This window comes from Puntigrus tetrazona, chromosome 1 (genome assembly GCF_018831695.1).
Source record: "Puntigrus tetrazona isolate hp1 chromosome 1, ASM1883169v1, whole genome shotgun sequence".
Classification (NCBI taxonomy): domain Eukaryota; kingdom Metazoa; phylum Chordata; class Actinopteri; order Cypriniformes; family Cyprinidae; genus Puntigrus; species Puntigrus tetrazona.
This window is the reverse complement of record NC_056699.1, coordinates 29,181,963-29,208,440: the sequence shown is the minus strand read 5'-3', so window position 1 is coordinate 29,208,440 and position 26,478 is coordinate 29,181,963. Positions and strand designations below refer to the sequence as shown.

Below are 26,478 nucleotides of genomic sequence, written 5' to 3'. Positions count from 1 at the left end.
TGAATGGCACTGCGCGTGCGCGCTTCGCGGTGACGTCGCCGCGGTGCATGACGGGAATCGTAGTCTACCGCTTCTTCCTGTTCTCTGACTGCGGCAGTGAGTTCAGGTCAGTTCGTGTTTGGAAACAAGAAAAAACTCCATAAACAGCCTGTAAGTACCGAATTCAGCCTCACGACTTCATTAAAGCTTTTTTATAAAGCGTTTAAAGTGTAAATGATGATGTTAATGCTGATTATAGCGTGTGTTTGAAACTATTAACTGAGGTAATAACAGTGCTGTGTCGAGATGATAACAGCTGATAAACACATCATTGAATGAGTATTAACTGTGATTAACTCAGAGACGTTCACTAGATAAATCACTAGCTTGTCTTTCTTTCTGTTTGTCTGTATCTGTCTATCTGAAGGGAATAAATAACTTTTCCACCGATGTCTGGTTTGTTAGGAGGACACTGTCTGAGAAAATCGCCTTTGTTTTGATATTTTTACAGTTGGAAATGTACAAAATATCCTTATGAAGCATGATCTTTATTAATATCCTATTATTATTGGCATAAAGGAAACTCATACTGTGTGTGTGTGTGTGTGTGTGTGTGTGTGTGTGTGTGTGTGTGTGAGAGTGTGTGTGTGTGTGTGAGTGTGTGAGTGTGTGAGTGAGTGTGTGTGTGTGTGTGAGTGTGTGTGTGTGTGTGTGTGTGTGTGTGTGTGTGTGTGTGTGTGTGTGTGTGTGTGTGTGTGTGTGAGTGTGTGTGTGTGAGTGTGTGTGTGTGAGTGTGTGTGTGTGTGTGTGTGTGTGTGTGTGTGTGTGTGAGTGTGTGTGTGTGTGTGTGTGTGTGTGTGTGTGTGTGTGTGTGTGTGTGTGTGTGTGTGTGTGTGATCTTGTTCTATCAGTACTGAGTGAATCCTCATGATCTGTGTGTCTGTAGATGTCTGTGTTCGAGTCGTCTAGTGCCTTCAGCAGGCCCATCTCTGCAGTGGCCTGGGCGTCAAACGCCAGCACCTGCCCCGCTCAGTTCATCCTGGTAAACAACAACCACACACCTGTGGAGCCATCGAATCCAGACGTGTCATTAACTCTGTGTGTGTGTGTGTGTTTAGATCACTCAGACCGAAGATGGAGCCTCTGCTAACTTCATCCGGGGGTTTGCAATCAAGTCAGGATACTATCTGTGTTACAGTAAGGTAAGATGCATTAAAGGCTGATTCACTTGTGAATGATCGTTCTGTCATCTTTTACTCACGCTCATGTCGTTCTGAACCTGTGTGACATTCCTTCATCAGTGAAACACAAAAGAACATGCGGTTGTTAGACAAGAATAAACACTGACGTACCTTCCTGTCTGTCCCTGCTAGGATCTGTCCCGTGGGATGGTGGTGGCAGATGTGCAGGTGATTACGGATAAAGAGACGATTCCTCACGGTTACTGCTACATCCCAGAATTCCTGGACTCCAGTAAGAAGCTTCAGACAGATCCGCTTGTCTGTGTGTCCTGTGAGATTTTCTGTGGAAGTCTTACAGCTGTGTGTGTGTGTGTGTGTGTGTGTGTCTCTGTGTGTGTGTGTGTCTCTGTGTGTGTGTGTGTCTCTGTCTGTGTGTGTCTGTGTGTGTCTGTGTGTGTCTGTGTGTCTCTGTGTGTGTGTGTGTGTGTGTGTGTCTCTGTCTGTGTGTGTCTGTGTGTGTCTGTGTGTGTCTGTGTGTCTCTGTGTGTGTGTGTGTGTGTGTGTGTGTGTGTGTGTGTTTATACAGAGGGGTCTGTCGGGAAGAAGAAGCGCATCTGTGTGCGGATCGTTCCTGTGGGCAGCGTTACGACGGCTGTTCTAGATCTCAAACTGACCGCCAGGAATAAGACCATGGTGCAGCAGTACACCTGCCTGGGGTGAGAGACGGTTCTAGATTGAGTGAGAAACGCCCCATGCCTGTTCTAGATTCACATGCTCTGTTCAACCGTTCTCTAATCTGACTCACTTTACACCAGTTCTTAAATGACTTCATTAATCAGATGCTCTGTTCACTGCTTTAGAATTAGACTCTTTGTATTCAGGTTCTGGAATCAGACACACTTGTGTGCTTGTGCTTGATTGTTAGGTCAGACACTCTATTTTTATGGTTCTCCAATGTAACGGTCTGCATGCTGGTTCCTCGATCAAGTGCCCTGTCTCTGGTTCTAGAACAGGATGCTCTGGCCTTTAGTTCTGGATGCTCTGTTCATCAGTTCTAGAATGAGATGCTCTGTACACTGGTTGTAGAATCAGATGTTCTGGATACAATTTCTAGAATCAGACACTTTATACTAGTTCTGGAATAAGACGCTCTTTTCAAACGTTCTAGGATTATACACTCTGTACACAGTTTCTAAAATCTGTACTGGTTCTAGAATCAGATACTCTATACTGGTTCTGCAGTCAGGTCAAACACTATGAACATTAGCTCTAGAATCAGATGCTCTGTGCTGGTTCTAAAGTCAAATGTTCTGTACTCTGGTTCTAGAACGGGTGTTAAACCCATGTTTGCCTCTTCAACATCACGGCTGCCATCAGATCCATTGGAGGCTCTCTATCATTGGCTGTAATGCGCTCTGGACATTTGTCATTAACTCCATAGAAACCGCCTCAAACTAACTATTAAAACAAGAAGAAAGTTGAACATAGAACCAGACGCTCTGGGCTGCTGCTGCTGTTGATTTGTGTGTGTTTGTGTCTCAGGGACATGAATGGCTTCGTGGTGTGGTGTCTAAAGGGCCCGTTCTCCGCTCCGGCTCCTCAGGCCAAGCCTCGCAGTGTCAGTCTGGACATGCGCAGCCTCTCTCTGGAAGGAAGCGGACCCCCGCAGCCTCTCAAACCCAGGTACTTCCTCGCAGCGCTCTGCGGAGAACATCGGGGTTCTCAGTCAGACTCCAGCGTTTGGATGATTTGACTGTTAAATTAGAGCGACGCAAACGAGCCGCAGTATCCACCAGTGACGTAGTACATGCTTCACCTTCAGAGATTCAGCGTTCGATTTAAACCGAACACAAAACCCCAGCCTGTAGGCGTCCAGGGCGGTTGCTAGGGTGTTACTATGGGGTTGCCTGGGTGTTCTGACTCTCTGTTTCCATAGCAACCACCCTGAAGCCCCACCGAAAATCAGCCGTCGGCGCAGCAAGCTGGACACCAGCAGCTCGACGGAGGCCGTGTGTGACAGCGGGAACCACAGCAGCATCTACGGCATCACAGGTGCTTCTGCGCTTAACAACCTTCACATGTGAGCCCAGTAAAACTGTGTGGACTTGTCACGCGACTCACTCGTGTTCGTGTCTGTTCTCAGCCATGGATGGAGTTCCTTTCTCTCTACACCCGAAGTTTGAGTCTCAGTCTAACTCAAAGGTCAGAGGTCACTGCGTCGCTCATTAACATTCAGAAATCACACACGTTCACCTTAAGGCTCAATGAAGGCAGACAGGGCTTTTGTTGATTTTATTTGTGAGATCTTAAAAATATATATCATAGAAAAGTATAATGCTGCTATTAAACAATCACAGTGACTGTGTGTGTGTGTGTGTGTGTGTGTGTGTGTGTGTGTGTCAGGTGTCTGTGAGCACGCTGAGCGACATCCGTATCAAATCAGTGCAGGACATCGAGAACGAGGTGAGGAGGTCTGGAGAACTTTTATTTTGAATGGGGGTTATTTGTAGTTCAGCAGATCTCACTGAGCGGTTGTTTCTCTGCAGTATAACTACACGTTTGCGGTGGAGGAGCTGGCAGCGAGGAGAATCTGTCCTTCAGTGAGCGGCTGAAAGCGTTCCTCCCTCGAGTCCTGCCTCTGATCACCAAGCCACACAATCCTCCTGTTCTTCTGAAGTTCGAGCCGAACTCACACTACAGCTTTCGCGGGGCTGGTTCTGGGCGGTCTCCTTCTCTCTTTTCTTCTCTGGGTTGGTTGAACGTGAAGGATTTCTTCATGCAAACACATTATGTGCGTGTTTCTGCATGTTACAGCTTTGCGTTTTTCACAACAGATGAACCAAAGTGCCTTCTCCGCAGAGATGTGTGCGTCCTTTTATAAGACCAAATATTTTATGTATCTGTTTTGGGATTTTTAGCTGCAGTTTAGTATTTAAAAAGTGTGGTTACACTAATATTTTGTATTTATCGTATGAAAACTAAGTTTCGTGGGGACCAAAAAACATCTTTAAACATTCTTAAAACTGTTGTATAATGTCATACTGCGGTGCTCTGTGAGTTACTCTTTGTAAACATTTGTACTTGCTTTCTTCAAATCTGCCTTTTTGTGAAATTTTAATAAAAATGATCGAATCCTGACTGAATACGACCGAGTCATTTTCTGTAAAAACTCTCATGCAGACCTAAACTGGTTTATATGAATATTATAATTTTACTTCTCTACATTCACGTAGATATATAATTCAGGATCACAAACAAAGGGACGGACCGTTTAATCCCAGACTTTTGCTTTGAAATAGTTCACGGAAATAGCGCTCTTCCGGCTGCCGCGGTCGCTCATTGGTTCGCTCAAGCGTCAGTCATTTCGTCACACTCATTTGTGGGCGGAGTCGATGCGGCCTGATAGTCCCGAGCGCTTCGCACACAATCCCAGCGATCTTACACTGAAAACTGCTGCAAGATGGATCGAGGATATTCTTCAGGTTAGTGCTTGATTCTTTCTTTATTTTGTTAAGACTCGTTTTGTTTGCAGTAAGCGTGTTTTGTTCAGTATTTAAGCCCAGGATCCTAAAGTTCTTGTGATTCTCTGTTAGTTTAGCGCTTAAAATGGCGCCGGTCTAGATAAGGCGTAACGTTAGTCTTATTAAACACCGTTAAAACAGAGTTTGTGGTTTAGTTGTGTTACGTCAGTAGAACATATTTTAGTTTTAAAGCGTTATTTCATCGATTGCTGTTGAGCTTGGTGTGGAACCTATTGTTATTGTCTGCCGGCGGAAGCGCGCACATGAACGCGCTTCTCGAGCAGCGCAAACCCTTAACGTTTTTTCGCACCTTTCGCATCAAACTCATAATCTCCATTCTCCACCAGGCGCGTGTTAACGGCGGCGTGTGTTGTAACGTTAAATCAGTCACCCGAGGCGTTCCTTCGTCGTGTAAGATCGTGTCAGGGAGTCAAAGGAAGCATCGCCTTCGTTTCTAAACACATTTGCGCGAAACGAGCGTTTGCTGAAGGAATAAATGTAGTGAAATGGAGGCGTTTTGTTGATGTAAAATGGCTGCCGTGTCTGTTCTGCCTCTCCATTGTTCGGTTAATCTGACCTGGAGACTCATTACATCTGTTTACTTTGAGTTTGGTGGCAACATACAGAGTTTACCGACATCTAAAGTGCGTTCGTGTTTATGGCCTTTAGCTAATGTCCAGCAGGCACGCGCTTCTCTTACAGTGAAACACAACTAATGACGTCATGCCTGTGGCCTCAGAGGTTTCTGTCCAATCAGATGTCCTTTCGAGTGTAAACGTCACCTGACTCCGAGCAGCCAGTGAAAGATCTCTTGATCTGGGGAGCATCTGGAGGACGTCTCTGTTAGATCTAGGTTTTACATACAGTCTAAATCACAAACATCTGAAGATAGACAAGCACCTAGACGTCTCTGAGATGTGTGTGTGCTGTCAGGGAAGCTCTCATGGTCGAGAGCTTTAAGAGACTAACGAGAGAGGCCTTAGAAGTACACAAGTCAGAAGTGAGCGTAGGTTTCTGACTCTGGTTTCTCTCCCAGGATTCTCTGGATGGGGAGGATCGGGTGGAGGAGGATCGTCCAGAGGTGAGGCCGGTCGTTCTTACGCTTTGAGGTTGTTCTTGTGATGGTGCTGACGCTGTGGTTGTGGCTCAGGCTCGAACAGCTACGACCTGTACGGGTATAAAGACTCCATGTCCGGCGGCGGCGGGTTCGGAGGAGGATACGGCTCCAGCGATCGCATGAAGAGAGGACTCTCCGGAGGAACCCTGCTGTCCTCCTCCGGCTCCAACGCCGACGCCGTCATCGCCAAGATCAACCAGCGGCTGGACATGCTGACGCAGCTGGAGGGAGGCATGAAGGGAGGCGGGCGCAGCGACAGGTGACCCGCACACACACACACACACCTGAGCACGGGGCGACCCTCATCTCATGCAGATCCACTCATTCAGTACTAGGAACTAGATATATGTGCATCAAAAATAATAATTATATAATATGTATGTGTGCGGTGTATGTCCATAAACACATACAGTATATTTAAGAAAATTTAAATATACAGTAATCAACATTTTAAGTGGATCAAAGATGTCCTAGACACAAGAACTGTATTGTTTTGGTTTTGATCCACTTCAAATGTTTTTTAGTATATTTATATAACAATATATTTTATGTGTGTGTGTATATAATATATATACACACACACACACACACATTATTTGCACCCCCACATATGTGCATATATATAATTTTATAGAAAATAAACTTCTGTTTGTATTTGTGGCACAACATGTGTATCTTGATTCTTTTTGCGCTCGTGGCCGTACACGTGCATGTTTAAATGTGTTTAATACACAAGTCCTGCGTTCAGAACCAGACGCGTCTGCTGTTGACACACTTAGCACTAGCTTGTTTGCTAATCGTTGATTGAAACCTCACGTCTCGAGTGTGATAAGATCTAGTCGTCAGCTCATCTTAAAGATTATTTGTGGCTGTGTCGGACTGCTAATGTTATCTCTCTCTTCAGATGTTCAGATCACTTCACCAGCTCATCCGCAGCAGTAACCGTTTATTCTTTTAAGACCTTCCAGCAGCATAAGTACACTTAAGATGTCGTCTTGTAGACTCTGATCAGGGTAGATGCCGTATAGCAGAACAAGGCTGTGATGGATAGACGTTCAGTGGGTTGTACCGGTCACCAGAAAGGGTTTGAATAGTGCGGCAGACTACCTTCAAACATAAATGTATTCGTTTATTTAGCAAGAATATATAGAGTTGTTCAAAGGTGACTCTAATCTTATAATCTGAGGTTATTTCTGTTCAGATGTGAATTAAATTCTGTTTCTTGAGCAGTGTGTTAGATCATGTGACACTGAAGACTGGAGATATGACACTGCAAACACAGTTTTGATCTCAGCAGTCAATGACATTAACAAGTACTCTCATAGAAAACTAGATTCACAATAATACAGTTCGTCTCAGTCACATACATGGTTCCCTCACAGCCTTGTTTTCATTTGTGTAAAGTTGTTATTTGCGTTGGAGTGCTAGCTCTTGTATTTGGAACAACTAAAGCAGTGGTGTTTAAGTAGATTCACTGAACCCTGACCATTTCAGCACACGAAAAAACACGCTCACACACTCAGTTTTGCCCTGATCCTCAGACGGCCCCGTCAGATCTGACTCTAAAGTCACGGATAACGCTAACGCTGCCCTCGCAGACCCCAGAAGGTCCCCGTCTCGCACCGTTTCAGTCCTGTGCCGAATGTGCAGTGTTGTTGCCTTATATGTCCATCTGTGCAACTGTCATTCTGAAGCTTTTCCACAGCCTGTCTCTTCCCACAATGCACCTGAGAAACGGGGCTGTGCAAGGGCTTGAACGAATGAGCGCTGAATGATGAGTTTGTTTGCATAACGAAGCGGTCCTCAGAGCCGACAACGACTGAAATGTGGCGGTCCCTGCTTGACCTTTGCTCTGCGCTCCCCTCCCTCTGCAGGTTTGACCAATACGAGTCTTTCGACTCGCGCTCCGCCTCTCTCGGCCCCCGAGATCTCTACAGATCCGGTAGCTTCGGTTACAGCGACTCCCGGGGCGACATGATGGCCCAGCGCGGAGGCGTGGGCTTTGGGCTCATGGGCGGAGCCGGAGGGGGCAGTGGCTTTGACGGCTCCGCCTTCGGATCTGCCAAAATGCGGCAGACTCGAGACTCCGCCTTCTCGGGCTCCGGCTGGGGGGCGGGGCAGAGATCCCCACGCAGGAGCAGAGCGGCTGGGGGGCGGGGCTTCGGCCGCAGGCAGGACTCCTCCTCCGCCGCCGGCATGGGGGGAGGAAGTGGGCGGGGCGGAGGCCAAGGCCACTCCCCCGCAGGGCGAGGAAAGCTGCCCTCGCTCCTGGCCCATCGCATGTACCCCGACAGCGGGGCCTTCCAGTCTCACCGCGGGCCCCAGGACTTCCCTGCGCGGAACTTCGGAGGGGGCCCGAGGGCCAACCGGCAGCACGGCCGCAAGAGACCCATGAACCGAGTAAGTACCTCCCACTCCCTGCGGGGGGCGGGGCTGAGAGATCAGCGCTCACCCCTGCACATAGGGTCCAGTCAGGTGCATTCATTCCACCAACCCCTCGAGGAGAGGCTACCCCAGTCTGACCCCCATTTGACCAGTTAGACACTGACGAACACAAGGGGGGTAGCTGTGTAAAGTGTCACACAGTCAGGATAGTTCAGCTAACACTAGATCATTGACTCTGACCCTCACCACCACGCACCGGACACGCCCTCAGATCTCATTTGCATGTGTGTTGTCATGGCAGCAAGTGAAAGGTCAGCGTGACGGGCAGAAGAAGAGGAAACAGACTCTGAGCGCGAACGACGAGCCCGAGCCCAAGATGGGAAAAACCGAAACCGTTGGGGAAACATCGGCCGCCGGTACGAGGGCTCATGTTTTCTCAGATGAGCGCCGGTCTGCTGCCTCCTGTCTGATTCCTGACGAGTGTGCTTGTGTTTCAGAGGCCACGGCAGGAGAACCGACGCAGGATTCTGAGGAACCGACTGCCGCCGTGGTACGTTCACCTTCATTTGTTGTGTATGTCGTGAAAACATCCAGAAATACGAATAATGCCTCTCTGCTCTCCAGGAGTACAAACCAGAAGACGGAGGAGAGAGTGCTGGTGAGTTCTGGACTTTTCTTCTGCAGCATTAAAACATATGGCTCTCCAGATGTTTGCCGATAAGTGTTGGAAGTGGGACATCATTAATTTGGGCCAGATTTACTAAACAGTGTAAATTAGTGCAATACAGCAATTCCAAAACAGCTCTGGGCGATGAGAGCCAAATATCAGTAATCTGATGATGCATGCTGAAAAAACAACGGCTGCCAAAAACGCTGTGTATCTATCTCTCTCCAGCGCCATCCAATCAGGACGCTTCCAAGGGGAAGAAGACTCCGCCCTCTGCAGCCAAAGTCAGGAAGAGGAGAGGCTTCTTTGAAAGGTCAGGGGTCAAAGTATCAGCACACAGGTTAGGTTCCTAGCTGTCTGGACCGGAAGCTCGTGCGCCGGTCGCGTTTGGCTCACGAGGTTGTTTTTGCGGTCGTTCCCCAGGATGACGTTCGCCTGCTCCATCTGCAAGTTCCGCTCGTTCTACAGCGAGGACATGGCCGCCCACCTGGAGAGCAAGTTCCACAAGGACCACTTCAGGTTCCTGTCCAATCAGCTGTCGAAGCCCACCACCGACTTCCTGCAGGTGAGCACGCTTCGCTAACAGGCTAACCCTAACCCGTAGTCCGGTGTGTTGTCCTAACGGCCGTGGTGTGTGTTTCGTAGGAATATCTGAATAACAAGTACAAGAAGACGGAGCAGCGAGTGAGTCAGATGGACAACCACAGCACCGTCATCTGCCAGGTGTTCAAAGAGCAGGATCTGACGCGAGGTGTGGAGTGGATCTGAGCACAGCCGCGTGTGTTCTGGCTGTAGAGCCTCTCATGATGTCATTTCCTGTCTGTAGATCTCGGCATGGAGCACTTCATGAAGAAGGTGGAGGCGGCTCACTGCTCGGCGTGCGACGTCTTCATTCCCATGCAGTACATGCTGATCCAGAAGCACCTCAAGTCACCCGACCACAACTACAATCGCAAGGTACACACCACATCTGATCAGAGGCTTAGAGCCGCTGGAGGAGAGCTGGACTGACTGTGTGTGTGTGTGTTAGGGTATGATGGAGCAGTCCAAGAGGTCCAGTCTGTCCGTGGCACGCAGCATCCTCAACCACAAGGTCATCGGCAAGAAGCTGGAGAGCTACCTGAAGGTAATCAGACCACCATATTTGAAAGACACAGTAGTTTTTAGACCAGACGGTAGAGAAAGACCAATAATCTGGTTTACTGTTTTTCCTTGTTTGGTTTACGCTGGTCCAGACGATGTAGAATTATTGCTAGCTGTCTCTGCTCTTTCTTAAAAACACAACTTTTGTTCTAACAAGTGTTTTCCTTCATTGCAGAGTTGAATGTCTCCTTTTGTCATTTGTTCTCTCTTTGAAAACATTAGGCTTTATCCATTTTTCAGTTGTTGTTAATATTGGCATTGATGCAGCTATAAAGAGAAACCCCACGACATTTAAAAGTAAACAAATATCAGTACTACAGTTACCAGTCATACGAAGGAAAAATGTTAGTAAATTTGATAAATGGAAAATTGAATTAGATCTGACAACTTGAATGGTATTTTCTCATAAAATGTACAGGATAATCTTTATTTTACAACATGCATAGCATTTCCTAATGACAGTAAGTACTACTCTTAATAAATAAAAATATTGTTACGACTTGCATTTGTTTCTGATTGGCAGGGTGAAAACCCCTTCAACGGTAACCATGACGACCAGGATCCCGAGGACTCCATGGTGATGGAGGTTTCCGAGGCCGATCTCACCAACGAAAGCCTTCATGAGATCAAACAGGTAGAGGAGGAGGAGCCTGCGGTAGAGGAGGAGGAGCCTGCAGACGGAGCGGTCGGAAACGGGGAGGAGCACCTAGAGGTGAAGATGGAGGAGGGTGTGGAGGAGGGTGACGAGGGTGATGAAGGTGTGGAGGGTGTGGAGGTGGGCGAGGAGGAGGCGGCGGAGCACGGCGTGGACGCGGAGGAGGCGGAGCCAGGAGACACGCAGGCCGCTCCGGGCGAGTAATCATCAGGAGAACTGTCCACTACTGTCCGTCTGAAGAATCACTTCTACATACTAAACCTCTGAACTCTATGACAGCTGCCCGGGGTCAGGCCAGACATGCAGCCCGAGGACCAATCAGAATAAAGCCTGCCTCGTCTTCATCCAGTCACAGGATTGCTCCGCCCCTCTACGCCCGTGCGTTTCTTCTGATTAGATACACGCGTGTCATGTGACTGTTGATGTGCCTCTTGAGATGAATTCAGTTTGTCACGTCTTTACACGCTGAAGTAAAACCTTTTTCTTTTTTTTTTTTTTTTTTTTTTTGTTTCTCTCGTTTGTTTGGTTTGTTGCAGAAGAGGAATGCTTTCATTTGCAGTATCCGCTCATTGTTTTTCTCTTGTGTTAAGGAAATAAATGTTTGTAAAGTCACTTGTCTGTGTGTTTTTCTAAGAGAGTGATGTTCCGTTTTTTTGCTTTTTTTCAGTAGAAACGGATACTGTTTTGAAACTCTCAGCTGATGATATTTTACCAAATACAGTGTTTAATATACATTTATAACAATTAAGATGCTAATAATTTTAGGTTTAGTTTTTGTATTTAGTTTAGTTCATCTTAAACTAAAGAAAAATATAAATGTGAATGTGTTATCTGTTTTAAGCAATCATAGATTGTTTTAAATTTCTAATAAGTGCTATTTTTGTTCAGACCAATGCAAAGACTTCAGCCATGTTCTGATGCTGTGAACGTGACCTGGAGGACCGATTTAATTGCTAATATGCTTAAATGGAGAAATTATTGTAATGATGAATACTTTTGACTCTGACTGGAAGAATTAATTTTCTTAAAAATAGTTTAAAGGTGAAGTTTAACTTTTTTTTTTTTTTTTTGTGAAAACTGTTTGAACTTTTAGTCATTTTGCAGTTCATCAAGACTATAGACGTTGGCCCACTTTAAATTTTAGCTTAAGTTCAGCAGAAACGTGCAACCGATGAAGCTGAAATACTTGTTGGCTCTTTCGTGATGGATGAATCTGATTCCTGATGATACTACACGCATTTAAGAAGGGCTCTGTGGCTTTAATGTGAGTTTTTGTACAGATGTAAATGAGTGTCTTAAGCAGCAGAGGGAGTAACACACAGGGTAATGTTACACACACACACACACACACACACACCCCCCAACACTGAGGCGCTTGCGTGTGTGTAGGAGGAGGTGTGAAGAATGTTGTGTGGGTGTATGTTATTTCCTCTGATAAAACCTAACGTTTGTGATTCTCGGTTTTAGTCAGGATGTTTTGAAAGTGTGTATTAGTGTCTGTGTTACAGTATTATGTTACATTCTTTGAGTGTGTGTGTGTGTGTGTGTGTGTGTGTCTGACATTCAAACTAAATTACATCATTTCTCATGGGTAGAAAAGCTTAAAGATCCAAGAACAACTTCAGCTGCTCGTGCTCTCTTTCTGTGTGTGTGTGTGTGTGTGTGTGTGTGGGTGGAGTGATCTGTACCAGATGATAGTAAACAGCTCCATATGGCACACACAGGGTTTAAAACGTAAAATAATATGTTCATTAATAAACATGCTCTTCAGCAAACACACATCAGCAGAAAGACAAACATGGAGAACAATGAAAACACTTCAGCCATTATATGATGAATAGCTGTCTTCCTGCAGGTTAACAGTCTTTTCTCTCCACTAAACCTGAACCTGCTCACCACAGAAACACCAGACCTACATCAAAACTACTTCTGTGATTTATAAACCTTTTTATCTAGTGATGACCGGTCAAATACTCTCACTAGTGACTAGAGACATTTACATCCTCGTGAGTTTAGAGGAACCAGTACACACACACACACACACACACACACACACACACACACACACACACACACACACACGGGCTGATGGGACACGATCAACATTTAAAAGTTATAATATTGTAGACTATTAGCAGAGAAAAACCTAACATTTGCACGTTTCTGCTGCAGGTCTTTTCACTAATAGGTTTTAAGTATTTTAAACCAACTAAAAAATAAAACCTTTACAAGTTATAACAAAAAAAAAATATTCTGCGCTCCTCATTGGTCGGCCGCGTCACCTCCGTCCAATCAGCCGCGGCCTGGGAGGCGTGAGGCCCCGCCCCCCGGAGCCGAGCGCAGGTGAGCGCGCCCGTGAACTCGACGGCGGCGGAGAGCGCGAGCGGAGCAGCGACATGAGACTCGGTCCGACGCGACCGGACTGAGCTGAACGGCACCGAGCGCACCGTGAGTACCGGCCTTTCCTCTCAGACAAGCGGGACGAGGTTTCCCGCGCTCCTCGCGCGTGCAAGTTTGGCGGGGTTTTGGAGTTTAACGGATAATTCACACGAGATTTGAGCATTAACTCGAGTTTTTGGGGTTTCTCTGCTGTTTGTCTTTGTCTTCGTGTGTTCGTGTGTGTGTGTGTGTGTGTGTGTGTGTGTGTGTGTGTGTGTGTGTGTGTGTGTGTGTGTGTGTGTGTGTGTTTTGAAGAGTTTGATTTGAGCGTTAACGCGACGCACCCAGGTCACACACACACACACACACACACACACACACACACACACACACACACACAAAGAGAGAGAGTTTGTTGGTGGTTTCAGCAGCACATGAAATATTTAAAACGATAACAAACCCGTTTTATTTGTCCTCACGATCGCTGGTTTCTCTCGAGTCCTCTTTCTGTTTCCAGCACAGACTTCAGATGAAAGCAGTGCTCTTTATTCAGAGTCGTGTGGTCTGTAGGTCAGGTCACGATCCGTGTCTTTTCTCGTAGAAACGCCACACTCTTCAGTGTTTTCACTACTTTGATCCTCTTTCATTCCCAATAACTAAACCTTTTACTCCTGAAACATGGTCAGATTGTGCTGGTTTTCTGAGAAACTCTAATATGACCAAATCTAACCTGAGTTCAGGCTCCTGCTTGAAGCCGGGTTCAGATCAGTGTTCTTTAAACACCAGAGAATTGGTTTGTTTTTAATGGAAAGTTTCAGAAAAGCTGTTTTATCAAGCAGATGTGATCAGATCAGTCACGGGGAAATATCACGTATAAGTAATATTAATAAAAATAATAACTTTTCTTTTTTTTTTCCTCAAACAGCCATAAGATCACAGACCAGATGAATGTGTAATATCTCACGTTGGCTTTTTTTTAATTTAATACAACATTTTATTTTGATGGCATCTTTTATTTCTCATCCTCTGCTCCTAAATCCCTTGCCCTTTGGTTTAGTGACCCAGAATTGAAACACATTTTTTAAAAAATAATCTTTTTTTCGGTCTTTTATATTGGCTTTATATTGTCTTATTTTTTGTATGTAAAGTGCTTTAAGATGCACCTTTTAAAGGCGTTATATAAAATAAAGTATATTTATTATTATTATCATCGTCTCCTTTCAGACAGCTGTTCAGTAACTCCTCAGTATGGGATGCGTTGCAGGTATCTGAACATCCTGTCTAAGTCTAATACTCCAAGCTTTATATAAGAAACACTGCATTTTTTCGTCCTGAAGTATTAGCTAGCTCACAGTAACTCTTAATCACTCCCAAGACGTCATAAAGCACGTCTAGATATCATACAGTAGATTTAATGTGATCTTCATCGTGTTATAAATAATCATACTCATGTAAATATATTGTATTGTTTGTGAAGGTTTGATAAGGTTTTTTTAATGCATTATGCGTTCATTTTAATGACTGAAGAATGCAATGCATGCTTCATATAAAGTATGTTTTTAATATAACGAGACGTCGTTAGAAAGTGAACTCTAATGACACTTATTTTTTGCTTTTCACGTATGAAGTGTTTGTGGTTTTGGCTTCAGTCACATGTCCCAGTTCCTGTGTGTGAGCGTGTGTGTGTGTGTGTGAGCGTGTGTGTGTGTGTGTGTGAGCGTGTGAGCGTGAGCGTGTGAGCGTGTGTGTGTGAGGGGGTTGTTTCCGTCTGTTCTCCACCTGCACAGAAGCCGTCGTCGGTGTGATTGTCGTGAGTTCAGACGCAGGCTGCTGAAGGGTGTGTCTGATTCTCTAATAACAGGTTTAAGTTCACCAGAGGCTTGTTGATGTTCACTGGACTCCACACACACACACACACACACACTCACACACACACACAGATATTGGAGACGGCTGTTCGAGCGAGATTTTGTCTCGCTCTCGTTTCTCTCTTTGCTTGTTGTACAGGAATGTTTCTCTTGGTTTCTATGGTTGATGATGAAACTTCCTCCAATCTTGCTGTGGATTTTATGATTTCTAATGTGTGTGTGTGTGTGTGTGTGTGTGTGAGAGAGAGTGAGAGCTGAACTACTTTGGACACAGTGTAAGTTAGTAGTGTCTGGTGACTGATGGATGTTTCACACACGTTTGTCTTCGTGGTGGTTAAAGCAGCGGTTTGATGATGATGATGATGATGATGATGATTATAGTGGGGAGTTACTGGAAACCCTCTGCTCTGGGGTTGATTGACGGCCGCAGCGTCCAATCAGCAGGCAGGTGAGCTGATGCGCGGCCTGTGATTGGTTAAACACCGCTCGCTGGTTTTTCTGTGCGGGTCGGGTTTCTTTAACGCCAGATGATCTCCAGTGAGAGATCGAGCCAGATTTCTCAACTTTCACCAAAACGTTTGTGAATCTCACAAAACTGCCACCCTGTATAGAGGAAGTAAAGCACACTGTAGAGGGTTCTTCTCTAAGAACGGTTTGTTTTTTATCTCATTGTTACAATGCAAACAAAATCTAGTTCTCATTAAAGAAAGGAAAAGATTTAGGCCTTTATTTAAAGTCATAGATTTATTATTATTTCTTTATTCTAAAAGATTCGTTGTATTACAGTAATGAAAATGATATTCAAGATAAACAGATGTGCTCAGCTGTCATTAAAATTCATAAACCTCTGTTCAGTTTCATTATGTGAGTTAGAAGTCTTTCCCCGTGGTGTCTGAAGCGTGTGTTGATTGGACGATCGGAGACGTGGCTGCTCATTAACGGCTAACGATCTCGGTTTCTCCTCTTTCGCAGTAGATCTGGCTCCATGAGTGACCCCTGACCCGTAAAGCTCCTCCCCTCCAGTCGTTCCCGTCCAATCGCAAGCTTCACCATGGTTTGCTACTACAACGAGAGCATAAAGTTCTTCTACGACCTCAGTAAGAAGAACATCAGCGACACGTGGAGGTCCAAAGATGTGGTGGTGGTGACTCTGGGCCTGCTGGTCTGCACCATCGTCATCTTCACCAACATCCTGGTCATGTTGGCCATCTTCATGAACCGCAGGTTCCACTACCCCATCTACTACCTGCTGGGGAACCTGGCGGCCGCCGACCTGTTCGCCGGCATCTCCTACCTGTACCTGATGTTCCACACGGGCCCCTGGACCATCAAGCTCTCCGTCTACGAGTGGTTCGTGAGACAGGTGAGGAGCTCCGTCTGACGAGGTTTAATGGCGGTGTTCGCCGGAGAAACCCTCTCTGGGTATATAACACACAGCACTGTGAGATCCTGCTGCCTGACTCATTCCCCGGAAGGGTTTATATACAACATTTTAATTCAAAGTTAGAGTTGAGTGTCGTTTAAATTTCATCGACTCGTCGATTTCCAGTTTCGAGTTCAGTGTGGTTGAGAAAACAATGTCAAAACATTTAGATATCAAGCATATGTACGTGAATCATTTGAATCCAATTCTTGTCGATTCCTTAAGGTTTCCTGACTGCATGGATCATCGTTTTTGAACCAATCTCTTGAACAATACAAAAACAAGACGTGCCTGATTGCTGATTATTAAAAAGGTTTGGGACAGCAGAGATTCAGCATCAGCTCGTCGCTTTGTTCATACTACGTACCCTGGAAAACATTTATTCTCAAGATTAATCTTGAGATTCTGTGATATTTCCCATGTTTTCTGGATAAAAATATGTGTGGAGTGTGTCAGCGTTAAGACAAAATCCTGCCATCAAGATCAGCCAGGCACTAGCGCTGGGTATTTCACATGTATTATAATGAACCCCGTTAATTTTAAATATCACGGTTATCGTCAAAACCGGTATATCATGCCACCCCTAGCTGTGGTTCAATAGAATGAAGGAACGAATCTTGGATTTGTGGCCAAGATCAAATTCAGATTCTTGATTCATTAATGCGATTTAACAAGACGAAGGAACAGGTTCTCGGTTTGTGATTCAACAAACGAGGGAACAATACATATTTTTTGTTCACGGCTTCAAATCTCCCTCCTTTCATCAAAGCAGATGCTGCTGTTTTTTTGTTTTATAATGGGCAAAACAACAACAAATCAAGCCAACACCAACTTAAACAGAAATATACGAGCTTGATCGTTTGGCGCGGATGCTTTCAACTTAATGAAATGGTTTTAATTTCTGTATGAAAAGCAGCCGCCATGTAATGTAGCGTGTGAAGGAACAGGCCTGATGCTAGCGCTGGGTCTCGTCCCTCAGGGTTTGATCGACACCAGTCTGACGGCCTCCGTCATCAATCTGATGGCCATCGCGCTGGAGCGCCACCAGACCATCTTCACCATGCAGCTGCACAGCAAGATGACCAACCACCGGGTGGTGCTGCTGATCGCGGGCATCTGGGTCATCGCCATCGTGATGGGTTTGGTGCCCGCTATGGGCTGGAGCTGCGTCTGCAACATCCTGCAGTGCTCCAACATGGCGCCGCTCTACAGCCGCAGCTACCTGGTGTTCTGGGCCGTGCTCAACCTGCTGACCTTCACCGTCATGGTGGCCGTCTACACGCGCATCTTCGTCTACGTGCGCCGCAAGAGCCACCGCATGAGCCAGCACACCTCGCAGGTCAAGCACAAGGAGACGGTGGTCAACCTCATGAAGACCGTCGTCATGATCCTGGGTAGGTTAGCTTTACCGTTTTTTTCTGTCACGATGTAAATATTGACCTCCGTTGCTATTTTGAATGAATTAGCATTTAAAACTGCTCAATAAATATAATGTTCACATCACAAACTATAACTGTAACCATAAAGTAGTAATAATGACTTGAAGAGAATTGACAGCTCGACTAGGGCTAGTGTAGTTATCGTTATAATCGTTGATTTTCACTATGTTTGGTAATCGTTTCCATGATAGTTAGTATTATTTGAGTTATTGAGTTATCGTTATGTTCATAGTTATGATCCTCTTTAAAGTTATAGTTATCATTGTTTTCATTTTAGTTACCGTAGTTACCATTGTAGTTATGGTCATAGTTACTGTTAGAATTATAGTTACTATTTCAGCTGGTGTAGTTAGTTATTATTATCGTAGATCTTGTGAACATTAACATTATCATTGTATTTGTCATTTGTGTCGTTATAGTTTTTGCTATATTTATCAGTTAATAGTATAATTATTGCTGTTATAATTACAGATATTGTTTAGTTTTTTAATTATTTCGGATGAGGTAACAGTTACTATTTTTAGTTATTACTGTTAGACATGGTTATAGTTCTCATTAGCTATGATTGTTCTCATTATAGCTATTTTTTGTATCATTTGTTCTTGTTATGGTTATCGTTAGTTATCACTAGTTAATTGTTAGTTGTTATAGTTATCGGTAAAGACTGTTATATTCATTGCTGTAGTTATGTCTAGTTAGTAAAAAACGTTTAGGTACTGTTACAGTTTTCACTAGTTACTGTTAGTTATTGCGAAAGTTAGCGCTATAGATAATATAGATAACGTTAAAGATATTAGTTATGACTATAGGTACTGTTAGATATTGTTAGTTATAGTATATGGATATTGCTGTAGTTATTGTTACAGTTATGCTATAGTTAATACTAACATTATTGTTAAAGTTATTTTATAGCTATTGCTATAAGTGTTACATTATCGCCGGTTACCATTGCTTATCTCTGTAGTTAATGTGATAATTATAATTAATGTTACTGTTACAGATATTATTTTAGCAGTTACAGTACTCAATATAGTTATTGTCATAATTATCAGTATAATTGTAGTTCTAGTTACTAATTCTACCTATAGATGATATTATAGTTCCAGTCATAGTTATCATTGTGATCATATTAAACATTGTCCTTTATGATGTGAGCAGAAGTTTGACACACTGCACGTTTGGACTAGAGCGCTCTGGTAATACTCTGGTAATACTCTGGTAATACTCTGGTAATACCAGTCAGTGTTTTTTGGTGGTGTCTCAGGACGTAACACTGATAGCCCGTGGTGATCTGGATGTGTTCAGAAAGGCCGAGTGTTTTGAGTAAACTGTGTTTAGAGAGTAAGCTCTGAAGAACACAAACACGCGGAGGAGGAAGCCTGTCCGGACTCGTCGGACCAGACCTGCGTGTTTTTGCTATCTCTGCTGTGTGGAGACAGACGAGTGCGTGTTCTGACAGAGCCGAGTGCGCTCTGAACGGGAGTGTCGACACACACTGACAACATTCCTGGAAACTCTGCCTTGGAAAGGTCCCACAAACACACACTTCCTGAGGACCGCTGGTGTTTAGCGCCGACTATCAGGAGCATGTCTGATCTTAATCGATGTATTTACCACAGAACGGCCGGATCACAGACGTAAACTTTGTCCTTGAGTTTAACGACACGCCTTTAAACACAGTCACATGATCAGCGTCACTCATTTACCTACATTTGCGTCTTGTAGAAACAGAAAGTGCACTGACCGGCTGGAACACTCGGCCACTTCATATTACTAGTGTTCATACAAACCTGCAGAGCGTCCTACAAAAGCAGTTTGTCAAGCTGTTCACGGCTAAAATAGGCCATCAGATCACTTGATTTTTATTCTGATTTCAACCATAGTGAAGTGTTACACGTTACTTAATTACATGAAAGTACATCCAGTCCTAACCCAAAGTATAGTGAGTAAATGTGGTGAAACTTAATCTATAATTACTCTAAGAAGGACACCTTAAATAAAGTGTGACCTTGACTTCCTGTCATGTGGTGTTTAACGACCATCAGACCTGTATAGACCAAGACTACGAGTGCAAAGACTTGTGTTCACGGCAATAGCAGATGACTTTAAAGAACTATTAACCATTATTTTAGTTAGTAAACAGTATAACTACCTTTTTATTGTTGTTGTTCTTATAGTTAAGGTTACAGGGTTACATTGTTATTATTTTTAATATAAGTATCTTTAGGCTTTTCAGTCTTGTTTTAGGTGTGTTCTTGACTCGTGTGTGTGTGTGTGTGTGTGTGTGTGTGACCCCGTGCAGGGTGTTTCGTGGTCTGCTGGACGCCGGGTCTGGTTCTCCTGCTCCTGGACGGTCTGTGTAAGTCCTGCAACGTCCTGACCTACGAGAAGTTCTTCCTGGTGTTGGCCGAGTGCAACTCCTTCATGAACCCCATCATCTACTCGTACCGCGACAAGGACATGCGCGACACCTTCAAGCGCATCCTGTGCTTCCCGTGTCTGGGCTCGCGGCAGAAGGGCGAGCACTCGGGCGTCCGCTTCAACACCCTCGAGCAAGAGGTACTGTCCGAGAGCGACGGGGCCCAGAACGACCACAACCACCTCCAGAGCAGCGTCAAACCGCCGCTCAAGCGCCCGCTTTAGCAGAACTCAGCGCTCACCTGAGCGTCATGCTAGCAGACGAGAAACAGATGTCATAGACCAGCCGTATTAAACCAGTGTGTGTCTGTATACTGTTGTAGTGACGGGGCATTTTAACCTCCAACAAGCTGTTGCCTCGCCATTTGTACAAACTAACACTAACACCGCCTTTTATGGAAGCTTGTGTCTCCCAGAAAAGATAATTGCCACTTACCATTCTGACTTCGCTGGATACAAAAAGATATTTGTAGAATTGTAGAAAAATATAATTAATTCTGAGAAAAAGCCAGACTTGTGAGCTCGGAATACAGATAAATGTTAGGGATCCGGTCATCTAAACGGAGAGGAAGAGTCAGGGATGCACATCAGAATTCTGAGGAAGAGAAAACAAGAGAACTTGTGAGATGCAAAGTCAGATTTCCAAGCGTTCAGGACTGAGAGCAGTAACCCAGGGTTCTCGGGAAGATGGCGAGATGTTAACTCCAGAATTGCGTGTGAAGTCAGTTCTAGGGAAACGGTTGAGATGTAGACTTTCTGAGGGGAAATAAAAAATCTTCCCTGTGAACTGAGAGTTACAAACAGTATTTGTAATACATTTTTTGTTGTGGAAGAAACAAAAAAAACAGCCTGAAGTGCCAGGTGAAAAGCTCTGAGACTTGTGAGTGCATGTAAACTGATCGTTCTTAATTGCAAGTGAGATGTGAATTCAGTGAAAACGGTAAACAGATTGTGTCTGAATTAAAGTCACCGTAACCATTTTTAATTATTTTCTCTGGCTGAAACAAGCTTCCATGGCCTTGAGTGCAAACAGAAGAGCTAAGTGCATGTAAGTGCTCTCGGTTTCTGACAGGCTTTATAATTCAGCTCCGTGTCTAACTAACTGAAACTCGCATGTCTGCGGAAATAGAAACACGCTAGCTGCACGTTCTAATCGTCGTGTGCGTCCCAGCTGGTTAGTGACGTGTAACCAGTGCTCAAGTTAAAGCAGGTACTTGAGTGTGTGTGTGTGTGTGTCTAATTGCTCTTCTCTTGTGTGTTGCGCAGCGGAGACGGCGCGTGCTGCAGGAGTCATGGGTCGTATGTAGATTCGCTTGCATTTAAATCCTCAATCACTCCGCCTGAGCGGTTTAACCTGGCACTAACTAGTTCCCTACACGCGCCGCATGTCCTGCACAGCTGATGGGTTCACGAGGGGCTTTCGTGAGGGTTCGTTCTCTCAATCGACCAGTTCCTGTGTGTGTGAATGGCGTGCATGCTCCTCCGGCGTCTTGTTTCTGGCTAACAGATGTGCGGCGCTCACTAACGCGTGCACTGATCATGTAAATATTTGCACGTTTGTCAGAGTGGCGTGTGATAAATCATTACATCCGCTCTCTCTCTCTCTCTCTCTCTCTCTCTCTCTCTCTCTCTCTCTCTCTCTCTCTCTCTCTCTCTCTCTCTCTCTCTCTCTCTCTCTCTCTCTCTCTCTCTCTCTCTCTCTCTCTCTCTCTCTCTCTCTCTCTCTCTCTCTGTCTCTCTCTCTCTCTCTCTCTCTCTCTCTCTCTCTCTCTCTCTCTCTCTCTCTCTCTCTCTCTCTCTCTCTCTCTCTCTCTCTCTCTCTCTCTCTCTCTCTCTCTCTCTCTGTCTCTCTCTCTGTCTCTCTCTCTGTCTCTCTCTCTCTCTCTCTGTCTCTCTCTGTCTCTCTCTCTCTCACACACACAGCTGGTTTTGATCGAGGTCCTCTGGTGGTGATCTCGTGTTACTAACCAGCATGCTGCTCTGATCACCCATGCCTTAACCAGACTTAAAATGTCCCTGGTTTGTCTTTTTTAAGCTTTTATCTGTCGTGTATTAAGAGTTTATTCCTGTAATCTGTACTGAAGGCTCTCATCTGAGACTCGAAGCGAGAAGTTCTTCATCAGTGAAATATCTGTGAGCTGGACGCACGAGTTTGAGTTTCAGATGATGACGTTGATTGATTGTTTGTAATCGGCCAATGGGAAGACTTTGTTGTGATTGTAGTTTTTAGATATGCTAATGATAATCAAAACAGGTGCTCAAAGTGTCCGTCTCTCACTCCATCTGATCATTAAACACTGATTCGTTATGTACAGAACTGATTCACAGCTTTTTGTTGTTTGAATAAATGAGCTTGATGAAGCCGCTTCTGTCCGTCTTCTGTCTGTGCGTTTAGGACGGGGTTTGGACTCGGCCCCGTCCTAAAGTGACCTGGTTCTGATCGTGGGCAGCTCTTCTGCTCGGCTTTGCTCAGAGACACATTCACTGGGTCAGCTCTGGTTGGGGGAGATCATCCTAACTTGACTAAACCCGTGTTTAACTGGTTGACGGATGTTTGCAGCCCGTGTTTTCTGGGTTCTCTGTGTGTCTCAGGCTCGTAAGGCCCGTGAAGGAGACGGAGCGCAGGCTAACGGAGGACAGGTCGCACTGAAGGACGCCGAGGACATGCTGGACTCCACCGAGAGCTGAGGAACGTGAAGCAGAAGGATCCGCTCCGTGCAGTGTGCTGATTGGCCGAAGGAGCCGTCAATCACTCCCTGCGCATTTGAATGGGCATCAAATGAAGAGACCGTGTGTTGAGCTGTAACTGTGAATGAGTTTGTTGTAAATACGCTTTTTATTTAATTAAAGTTTTACCGGTGGAGTTTATACATGTTCTTTTGTTTTATTATTTTAAAAACATGACTGACGTTTTTTACGATGCCAACTTTTCCGCTGCCCAATACTGATTCAATTTCAGCGTTCTTGAAAACAAGTAAGCAAATGCGTTTCTCAGGTAATGTCAGAATGCAAGTAAACCAGAACAAATTTGTGTAGTCTTTGCTTATTTCAAGCTTTTTTTTTTTTTGTAAATAATTGTACATTTAATTGTTGATGTAACTCCATGCAAACCCAGTAAGGCAATCATTTGTTAAAATTTAATTGAAATATTAAAATCTTTTGAGCTACGCTATATACAGCCAACCGGATGTGATGTATTTCTGTGTAAAACGTCTTTTTGAAATGACTTCTTTATATTTATTTACACTGAACATCCCTAGTAAACACAGCACGCTTGGTCTCCCTGTGTTTTGTCTCGATACATTCTTACGTTAATTGTAGTTTTAACGCGCGCCGCGGCCATTTTGAATTCTCAGCGTCTTTCTCAACGGTTCAAAACCGCCGTTATTCCGCTTGATATCACAAACTGTCGTTTCTAGTCGCATTCATTTATTCTCGTAAGTAAACTACACTTTTTCAAGCATTACATTGCTGCATTACTCTTTATTTTTTTTATATCGTTACTTATTTAGCTATATGCTAACGGCTAATGTCTGTTTTCCACAATCAGCGGGAACGCGACGGGACAAACTGACTTTGTTTAGAAGAATGCCGCCACTGGTTATTTTCATCTTCGCTCTGCTTTGTTTCAGTGAGGTGGAGATCTGTGGATGTGTCAGACGCGTCCTTCAAGAACAGGGCTGTGCTCTTTAGTCAGAATAATTGATTATGGACTCATTCAGGTCAGATATAATGAAGATGAGTCAAACACCTGAAGCGGTGTAGAGCAGGTTCAGCCGGAGCTCCTCGGGATCTGGAGAGGATGAATGAGGTGAGGATGATTTTACCTGCTTTCACAGAGTTCAGAGCCGCTAGAAAACAGTAGAAACATCACAGAAATGATGACAGAACGGGCATGAAGGAAAAACAATTATGACAGCCATTATAATTCACAGTGTAAACCTAAAGGTCATAATTATGACACAGGTTTTGATAATTGAGATCGTGTTTTAATTGTTTTAAAAATCCTTTAATAGCTTTTTATAATTCTGAATTAGTATCCCATTTTCAGCTTTGCTATAATTATTGCATATGACCAAAGTCCAAATAATTAACACTTTATAGTGTAGTAATGCAATATCTCCGCTCTAATATGCCATAATTCAGATTTGGAAGAGACATATTCAAAAGTATCACGCTACATTTTTCTTATATATACAATATTTTGTCCTTTTTCTAAATTCGACAGCCGTCACTGTACTTGTATGTAAGTTGTTTTTGTTTCACAGAAGTCGATAAGTCTAATATAACTTGATCTAAATCCCTCATCCAGACCAGGACTAAAGCAGTGTCTCTGTCTGACCCACGTTCACTATCACAGGAAGAAGTTATTAATGTAGGGTCTGTAATCGAGTGAACACACTCCTCCACTGAGGAGATAATCTCATCGGTCCGAAGTCAAACGTTCATCTCTGGGGGAGTCGTCTCTTCCAGGTCACGGAAGGCCCGCCTCCTCCTGCCGCCTAGCAACAGTCTCTTTGGAGACAGGGATGCTCTTCTGCAGTCGCCGAGCAACAGTGTCAGCAAGGACCTCTTCTTCTTCTTCTGTGGCCTGACCGCCTTCTTGAGTCCTGGAGGAGGAGCCTCCCATCCCTGTTACACAACACACTTCACTGGAGATGAACACAAGTACATGGTAGAGTTATCAGCCACGCGAGCAGCGTCTGTAAGGTGTGTCAGACTCCAGAGGAGAGATGAGATCCAGATGATCCAGAGATAGCGTGCTGTGACTCTGAGATCAACACGAGCGTGCTTTATTTCACCAGAACCGGTTCTTCTGCATACGCTCGTCACGTGATGAGCCGCTGGTTCCTCGGTTCCTGTGCTTGGTTTAAAGCGGCTGCGTCTGTGGTTCTAGAGGTCAGTGTTCGGTGAACACCCTCCTGATCTAGATCTCCTCACTGCTTTATTCTACATCACAGGTTTTTTCACTTTAATGCAAGGCCCTCTAAACAGCTTCTAAAGTGTGTTATATAAAGTAGATTATATATAATTTACAAAGTTCATTGTTAATAACACTTTAACGTTGCAAGTACTTTTTCAAGTTTTACATTTTTAAAATCTGATTAATATTAGTTGCAATTACAAGGTAAATAGTATAGAAATTAAACAGGATGTCATTAAATTTAGTAATTAAAGGCAGAACTTCAAATTTTAAGCTAAAATATGTGGATTTTTTTTTTGCAGTGAATGTAAACTGAATATAAATTAAAGATCAAGTATATCCTGTGAGAAAAAAAAATATTCATAAAGAATGAGTTGTTTGCTAAATAAATAAAATATAAAGCTAACAGCTCGTGTGCAGTATGGTTAGATGTATACATTTAATTTTTTTCAACTCAAAATCTATTTTATTTTGCACACTGTTAAAAATAAAGTTTTTGGACAGGATTATATACAGAAAATTAATATAAAATCCTCAAAGAAAAACCCATCTGAAGCACATATAATAAAATAGTACTTTATTTTGAATTGTTATAAACGATCACTCTGAATGAAATGAAATACATTATGAGAAACAGCGCTGGGCTCCCTCTGCTGGACGAGATCCGGCTCTGATCCGCCTCAGTCCCGGCCCCGCCCACCTGACGCGTGATTGGGGGCCCGCGGTGTGATTGACAGCTCCAGCGGACACCTGACGCTCGGAGGCTGCGTCACGCGCGAGGGGGGACGCTCCGCGGCGCGTTCGGTGACGGATCGTGGCGCATCCGCCGGTCACCCGCACAATGACGCCGTAGGAAGCGCCTCTTCGGCCGTCGTTTCATTGTTCCTCTCGCGTCCGCTTGGCGATGGACGCGTCCGCGGCGAAGAGGGGCGCGCCGGTGCCGGACATCTGCCCGCTGGACCGGTACGACCCCGCCCGGGCCAGGACGCGCGCCGGTGTGCGCTGGCTGCTCGAGCGGAGCCGCGGACCTGAAGGTAAACCTCTGCGCGCGACCGCAGCATCAGCACCACACTGCCGCAGAGACCGTGTGTGTGTGTGTGTGTGTGTGTGTGTGTGTGTGTGTGTGTGTGTGTGTGTGTGTGTGTGAGTGTGAGGAGCGCGTGTAGCGGAGCGCAGGGCGTCACCGCGGCGGTGTGTGTGAGATCCAGTGAATCAGCAGCTCCGACACCAAATATTAACACACACACACACACACACACACACACACACACACACTGAGCGCGGGGGTGTCTTTGTGTTGGGGTTCAGGTGCAGGGTATTGTCTGAAGGCCCGGAGGCGCGCGTCTCAGATCAATAATGATAAAGCGCACACAATGTGT

At 44.7% G+C, this 26,478-nt stretch overlaps 4 protein-coding genes across 8 annotated transcripts in view; all 4 read left to right on the top strand.

Annotated features, from left to right (window-relative positions):
- The first annotated feature begins 27 nt into the window (after positions 1–27).
- Positions 28–4,298, top strand: mvb12a (multivesicular body subunit 12A). The gene is made up of 10 exons (XM_043263483.1): positions 28–150; positions 926–1,021; positions 1,098–1,181; positions 1,353–1,452; positions 1,747–1,876; positions 2,703–2,843; positions 3,097–3,212; positions 3,304–3,362; positions 3,564–3,623; positions 3,707–4,298. The coding sequence occupies exons 2-10, from the start codon at positions 926–928 to the stop codon at positions 3,770–3,772; spliced, it is 852 nt and encodes a 283-aa protein (XP_043119418.1). The 5' UTR covers positions 28–150; the 3' UTR covers positions 3,773–4,298.
- A 228-nt stretch (positions 4,299–4,526) lies between these two features.
- On the top strand, positions 4,527–11,260 carry akap8l (A kinase (PRKA) anchor protein 8-like). Of its 2 annotated transcripts, none has more exons than XM_043258766.1 (13): positions 4,527–4,642; positions 5,718–5,762; positions 5,832–6,057; positions 7,673–8,198; positions 8,485–8,599; positions 8,681–8,733; positions 8,808–8,841; positions 9,079–9,163; positions 9,274–9,415; positions 9,496–9,601; positions 9,677–9,807; positions 9,881–9,976; positions 10,517–11,260. In XM_043258766.1, the coding sequence occupies exons 1-13, from the start codon at positions 4,621–4,623 to the stop codon at positions 10,850–10,852; spliced, it is 1,917 nt and encodes a 638-aa protein (XP_043114701.1). In that variant the 5' UTR covers positions 4,527–4,620; the 3' UTR covers positions 10,853–11,260. The 2 variants fall into 2 exon arrangements, with proteins under 2 accessions (XP_043114701.1, XP_043114623.1); XM_043258688.1 differs by having other exon boundaries at positions 9,079–9,190.
- Positions 11,261–12,963: 1,703 nt separating this feature from the next.
- lpar2b (lysophosphatidic acid receptor 2b) lies at positions 12,964–23,459 on the top strand. Of its 3 annotated transcripts, none has more exons than XM_043262421.1 (6): positions 12,964–13,096; positions 15,868–16,258; positions 17,298–17,712; positions 20,060–20,316; positions 21,442–21,474; positions 22,768–23,459. In XM_043262421.1, the coding sequence occupies exons 2-6, from the start codon at positions 15,947–15,949 to the stop codon at positions 22,861–22,863; spliced, it is 1,113 nt and encodes a 370-aa protein (XP_043118356.1). In that variant the 5' UTR covers positions 12,964–13,096; positions 15,868–15,946; the 3' UTR covers positions 22,864–23,459. The 3 variants fall into 3 exon arrangements, with proteins under 3 accessions (XP_043118356.1, XP_043118514.1, XP_043118428.1); XM_043262493.1 differs by having other exon boundaries at positions 12,979–13,096; positions 15,871–16,258; XM_043262579.1 differs by lacking the exon at positions 21,442–21,474.
- A 2,293-nt stretch (positions 23,460–25,752) lies between these two features.
- The window catches only part of LOC122355388 (calmodulin-regulated spectrin-associated protein 3), a 12,047-nt gene continuing 11,321 nt past the window's right edge, over positions 25,753–26,478 (top strand). For both annotated transcript variants that reach the window (XM_043253734.1, XM_043253649.1), the window contains exon 1: positions 25,753–26,133. In XM_043253734.1, coding sequence (XP_043109669.1) covers positions 26,004–26,133 — 130 coding nt within the window. In that variant the 5' untranslated portion in view covers positions 25,753–26,003. The remainder of the gene's footprint in view (positions 26,134–26,478) is intronic.